The sequence below is a fragment of the Setaria viridis genome, chromosome 3, assembly GCF_005286985.2.
Source record: "Setaria viridis chromosome 3, Setaria_viridis_v4.0, whole genome shotgun sequence".
NCBI classification, from domain to species: domain Eukaryota; kingdom Viridiplantae; phylum Streptophyta; class Magnoliopsida; order Poales; family Poaceae; genus Setaria; species Setaria viridis.
Genome location: NC_048265.2, coordinates 3,599,164 through 3,605,307, shown reverse-complemented (window position 1 = coordinate 3,605,307; position 6,144 = coordinate 3,599,164). Strand labels below are relative to the sequence as shown.

General features: G+C 43.3%; 1 protein-coding gene across 2 annotated transcripts; it reads right to left on the bottom strand.

The window, feature by feature from the left end:
• Positions 1–818: 818 nt before the first annotated feature.
• Positions 819–3,952, bottom strand: LOC117847698 (transcription factor bHLH18). Of its 2 annotated transcripts, XM_034728955.2 has the most exons (4): positions 3,268–3,952; positions 2,741–3,130; positions 1,214–1,372; positions 819–1,122 (listed from the first exon to the last, which is right to left on the bottom strand). In XM_034728955.2, exons 1-3 carry the CDS (start codon positions 3,844–3,846, stop codon positions 1,262–1,264), a joined length of 1,080 nt encoding a protein of 359 aa, XP_034584846.1. In that variant the 5' UTR covers positions 3,847–3,952; the 3' UTR covers positions 819–1,122; positions 1,214–1,261. The 2 variants fall into 2 exon arrangements, with proteins under 2 accessions (XP_034584846.1, XP_034584845.1); XM_034728954.2 differs by having other exon boundaries at positions 819–1,372.
• Between the last annotated feature and the right edge of the window lie 2,192 nt (positions 3,953–6,144).

The following is a 6,144-nucleotide window of genomic DNA, read 5'->3' as shown; positions in this document are numbered from 1 at the left end:
ACAAGATAGAAAATTATATTTTATATTAGACCCTGCCTGTAGATTAGTTGTAAAATGTTTTCGAAATATTTAATTAGAAACAGTGGTGAATAAAATACGCACTGCCCTTGTGAGCAGGGGAATCAGTATTATTATGTGCCATACATGTTTAATTTCGATTTGATTCACCACAAATGGACATTTAAATATATATGATGCATAACCTTAAAATAATCTAAAGTTGGTCCAATTAATATGCGATCTCAGGGATCAATAATCGAGCTGCCTAGCTAATTAAGAAGTGTCACTGGTTTCGGTCATGAACGCTCACCAAACAATAACATATGTCAGATACAAATATCGCACAATCAAGATGGGTCCAGGGTTTTGCCGAATGAAGATCATGTTCACTCCACAAGGTGTGTGTTGATTCTCTGGTTAACCTAACCTATCCAAACTTCCATCGCTTTCGATCTCAACTTTTTTGCACTATCCTTTCTCGATTGCGAATACGCATTACTCGATCGAGATGCTAGCTAGTTTATTAATCAGCTCGATTATTGTTAATAATCATGCTTGCATAATCAATGACGTTGAAATCTGTTCGAGTTTAATTGGCTTCTCATCACTATAATAAGTTGTCTTAAGTACCTGCTTGTCCCAATTGTTCTGTCAGATTCTAGATATATCCTTTATTCCTTTTAGAACACTGCAATAGTAAGAATAATCCTCTGATGAGTCGAAAAAACTTAAGAATAGCTCTCAACTTTTTTACCACTGTAATTTGTATCTAAGAGTAATTCGAATTATCCACTGCGGTATAGAAAACTCATCAAGGATACTGAGTACAATAAACTCGATCTCATTATAGGATATGTATTCATTATTACAGGCATTAATATATCGAACAGCTCGGTACTATAGTACATGCACAGACATTTTACAAAAAAAAGAGAAACATGTGTGAATTTGCATATAGTGATGACACCTTTTCATTTGACGCCCCCACACTGTACTTGATCTGTAAGTCATCGTGGATTATTCATCGGTGTTGATGCTTCAGCTTGCTCGTTGCAAATTGCAAGACATGTGGTGCAGGGATTCTCGTATATACATCAACTTGATAGCATCAGTTCGCAGCAGCTACGTGACGAGGGGTCACACCAAGGGGGAAAAATTAAATCCAAGCAGCAAACTTATTTACAAAAAGTTCCCATGCATTATGCATATGTACCTAGATATATCCACCGTGTTGCACTCTGATGCCTTTAATTTAATTTAGTCAATTTCCTGTTTCTTCAGTATCATTGCAGTTGCTATGCTGCAGGTGTGATAATGCAGAGTTCAACCTGCCTACGACCTCCTCCGCTGTCATGGTGAAGCCCTCCTCCACCTGAAATGAACAAAAAATAAATTAATTAAAGTTAATGCCTGAGTAGAACCATCTAATTGAGTGGACAGTTTATTAATTTCCACAAATACTGCAAACTTTTCCACACAAATGAAGTTATTAAATAGAAAAGCTAGCATGCACTCACAGGGTTGACATTTAGTGGAGTGGTTTGCAACGTTTCAATGAGAAAAACCACAACCTAACATACTGATAGAGTTTGCCGCTTATTAAATATAGATGTGCTGTTATTATTTTGTATTTCTTATGTAACATAAATCTATATGTGCATCCAAATATTTTTGCATTCAATTGCATTTGCTATATATGTTCATCACTTATTACTGGAAACAGAAACTTAGTTTGTACACACAAATAATTCTAACTGATCAATCTGACTATTATAGTAACACAATCTGACCAAACTATGTGATCTAGATCATTTTCTTAATGACAATGGTTATATGTTGTATATTATTTTTCGACACTGTTATAATATGGCTGCACAAAAATAAGTGATGCAACCCTTTTCTTTGTTATCATGACCAAAGGAAGAATTTTAGGATTTTAAGGTAATTTTCAAGCCCTAAATTTGAAATAAGTGCCTTAGATCTCATCATGTATGGATGATTTTTTATTTGGCATGTTTGTCCTCAAATTCAACAAGAAAATAACATTCCATGTTATTTAGTGCACTCACGCTGATATATCTGATAAGAACACCAATAAGCACATTTAGTAGAGTTGCCTCTCAATAAACTTGTAGTGCGCTCACGAAACTATCATATACAAGGTATTTGATCAATATTCACTCGGTTCCGCTGTGTGTATATGTTTCAGTATTCTGATCGAAAGTCAAAATGAAATCAATGCCATAAGAAACAAAATTTAGAATCACAATATGTGCTCTTGTTAAAAGAACCTCTTCTAGTAAAAACTAGGCTTTCTTACTCTGAAGTCCGAAGCTTGTAAGCACATCTAATGTGTTTTACTTTGTAAGGGGCTGGGAATTTACTGCACTATGGTACTAATGCACTAAATAAATACACGCTCATTTTTCTTTTAGGTTTGTATGGGAAAACATTTTCACAACATGAACTATACTGAAATAAATTCTTTTGAGCAAAGTATAGTGAAATAATAATTAGCGTCTGAACTGTACACTATGAGCTCAATGATAATAGAGATCCAATTGTATTTTGGCTACGTTCTTCCGCTATTAAATGTTCCTAACCAGCTGACTAGAAACATAGACATTTGGTACACCAAGAGGTTATCAGTACAATTTGCTGATGAGATGCAATAATGCAGGGAGTACTGTTGAATTATCAGTTTAAAAATAAAAGCGGAAACGAATGAAAGCAGGCTTGCCTTGGCCGTGATGGTTATGATCATAGTGCAGGCCGAGAACGGCATGACATTGGCATGGACGATGCTGAGCCCGAGCTCCTCGACCTCGGCGAGCACCGTCACGGCCACTCCCTTGCCGCTGACGCAGTGGACTCTTACCATTGCGCTCTTCTCCGAGAACCATGCCTGGATCTCTGGAAGCGCCGGTTTCGGTGGCCCCGATGACGCCGACGTCGTCGACGACGGGGAGCCATTCTCGTCGGGCGCCGCGACGGCGGCGTTGCGCGGCTTCTTGAGGAGCACCACGGTTTCGTTGCTCCGCCGGGCGGCGGCCTCTTCCAGGGCCTTGAGACGCTGCTGGAGCTCCTTCACGTACTTGGCCGCGTCGGAGAGGATCGTTGCCTTGTCCATCTGGTAACAGATTAGCAGTTGAATCATTCCGGTAATAGCAGGTTAATTAACAGTTGCTGTGTCTGGATCAGGAATTTGGTGCAGAGAATGAGAGAACAAGGGCGGCAGTGTTAATTTGATTTTGGAATCTGGAGAACCTTCTTGAGGCCAGGGATGACGGTGGAGAGCTCGATCAGGCGTTTGTTGATCTTCTCCCGGCGCTTGCGCTCCGCGACGATGTGGTCCGGCGCGTACGACGCCGACGATGCGGCTCCCGAGCTTTTCGGAGAGGTTCTTTTCGTCGGCGGTGACCCGTGGACCAGCTCCGGCAAGCTGCGTGGGGCGGCGGTCCCCTCCAGCATGCCGCCGTTGCCAGTGCCAGGCTGCGCCGAGCCGGTGACGAAGTTCCAGCTCACCACCGGCAGGTTGGTGCTGCTGCTGCTCGGCAGCGGCGGCGGCGCACGCCTGAACGAGCCATAGCAATCCCTGGTCGCATCTGGTGCTGGTACAGTGCTGCCGTCGTCTGTGATGTCGCCGTCGCCGGAGCTCCAGCTGTTGGCCGCATTGGCTTCGTCGGCCATCAGCTCCCGGACCATTTCCACGGCAAGGGAGGCGTCGCGCATCGCTTGGAGCGAGGGGAACGTTGTCTCGCCGCAGCCGTCGCCGATGGCAGGCTCCGGGTGCTCGTTCAGGAGCGTGTCCATGGCCCACTGCATGAACATGCTCGAGTCCTCCATGTTGGCTTGCCGCTCCACCCGGCGCTCAACCACACAAAGTTTGTGCAGTAAGCGATATGCAAGAATGGCTCTCAATTGATGTACAACAAGCCCATTTTGGGGAGAGTTTCCCTTCCCTTTTATATAGCAGGTACTCCTACATGGAACCAACCCCACACTGTCTCATGTCTGCCTGACACATCATCTGTAACACTGTACTGTTACTGAAGTTGGGTGGTCCTTATCAATGGCGCCTGTCACTGAATTAATCCCCAACCAAAAGTCAAGAACACAAACAGCGCAAGTAATGCATTTGCACAAGGCCACCACCGAAGGCGACAAGCAGGAGGTGAAGTACATCGGTGGATGATACGTCGATATGACCTGCATGGTGTCCAAAATCATGAACAGGTGAGCGATATTTGGACAGGCTTATAGCTCTCATTGATTAGATTTTTTTCCCTACTCATCAAAATATCGCATACTAGATCTTTTAATTGTTTTAATTTACTGCTCGTCGCAGATGCTCGATGTTTTTTCAACATTCGATCCAAGTTTTAAGCCGTCGATGATCTGGTGCGTTTAGAGCCAAAATTCAAGTTAAGGCCGGGGTTCGAAAATTAAATCACGTGTTGTTCGCTTCATCGTCCTACGTACACACACGCAGCGCGCTGTTCAGATTTCGGCTCTTTCAGCAAGAGATCTTCATTGACGCATGCACAACATACCGGGGGGGGGGGGGGGGGGGGGGGGGGGGGATGTCGGCTCGATTATTATATATATATGTCTTTTTTTCTTGCGTAAAAATATTTTTTGCTACCCTTTAGAGTCCTCAAGATTGTCACTATATCCAGATTTCATCGAGATTATATACCAGCAAGAGTTTGTGGGAGGGAATCCAGCTGAAAACTACATGTGTACCTACTACGGCTCACAGATTTGTTTGTGTTATTACTACCCTTGAAACTTCACCTGTTCAGGTCCTGGCACCGTGTGGCACTACTCATTTACCTTTTCCTCTTCCTTTCACGTGGTGATAACTGTCTTTGCAACAAACAGAAACACAACTAAATTAGAACTACCTCCACGACGGAATGAGTGGTGCGTAGGCCTTTGGAGTATTTGTTTGGTGTTTGTGGTCCGTTGAGTGGTGCAGCGCGTTTGTTTGGATTGATTTCCACTTTGTTGTATGCTTATTCTGGATTTTCATCATCTTTTTAATATAATTGTCAGCTCTCTTTTCTGGTTCGTTTCAAAAAGAAAAATAAAACTACCTCCAAGACAAACAAATAAACAACTTTGAGCAAATTTTCCTTTAACTTTGTCATATATATACCTGACCTTATTGTTAAACCGTCACAATTCCTCAGTGTCGCACTATGCACTGTCGAGAGGGATTTACGGGATTTGAAGGTTTAGAAAGGATGAACAGGACTGGAAGAACGAGAAGTACTAAGCAATTTGCACCTGTGTTTCTCTTCTCTTGAACTGTTGAGTGATGATGTGCTCTAACCAGTTGCAAATATATAAAAAAAACATATTTTGTTTATTTGGACAAGACTTTTTGACCAAGCATAATATATACGCATGAATATAGTGTTAGGGGCCGCAGTATATTACGGCAAAATAGTCGATTTTGTCCCTGACCTTTCGCATGAGGGTCAAGTCCGTTCCTCTATTTTTTTGACAGACCAATTTAATCCTCCAACTTCAGTTCTTCAGCTCAATTTCATCATTCATATGAGCTGGAGTGCTGGACGTCCGCATAGAGATGCCATGTCACCCAACCACATGTTCCACAATACGAAATATCCTGTTTGCCCCTTTTTACTACGGACAGAGCAGAAGGAATAACACAGGCAGACGATTTTCGCAGGGATGGCAGGCATTGGACTGCTCGAGGGCGCGTTCTGGGCGACGAAGGCGCTGGAGACGGTGAAGCGGAAGCGCATCTGCGCTTGAAGCTCAGCACCACCTGCACGAAGCCACGAACAAAGTCGAGAAGCGCCTCGAGTGGCTCTGGCAGGTCTGCTCCCTTCCTCCACTCTCTCCCCCCTTTCCGTTCTGTTCGCTCTCTGATGCCGTCAAGGATGATGGCTTCGTCGTCTTCACGATCCATGCGTAGTTTGTGTGTTAGGTCGAAGTGGTTGGTTCGATTGTTGCTCCTTGAATCCTGCGAGCGGTGCTGGTCTACAATTGAAGTTCGGGAATTGTATATAGTGCCTGTGAGCATAAAACAAATACCTGCATTTGCAGCAACTTCTAGGAGATGGTCCAAAGTAAAATGAGCTCGTTCATATGAATGTGGGAAGATCATTT

What these genes read in the sequence shown, in the direction of transcription:
- LOC117847698 (XM_034728954.2), bottom strand. Translation starts at nt 3,846, where the DNA reads ATGGAGGACTCGAGCATGTTCATGCAGTGGGCCATGGACACGCTCCTG. An exon ending in TCATCCCTGGCCTCAAGAAG is followed by an intron (nt 3,131 to 3,267) that starts GTTCTCCAGATT and finishes ATCTGTTACCAG; the next exon opens with ATGGACAAGGCAACGATCCT. An exon ending in TCATAACCATCACGGCCAAG is followed by an intron (nt 1,373 to 2,740) that starts GCAAGCCTGCTT and finishes TGTTCATTTCAG; the next exon opens with GTGGAGGAGGGCTTCACCAT.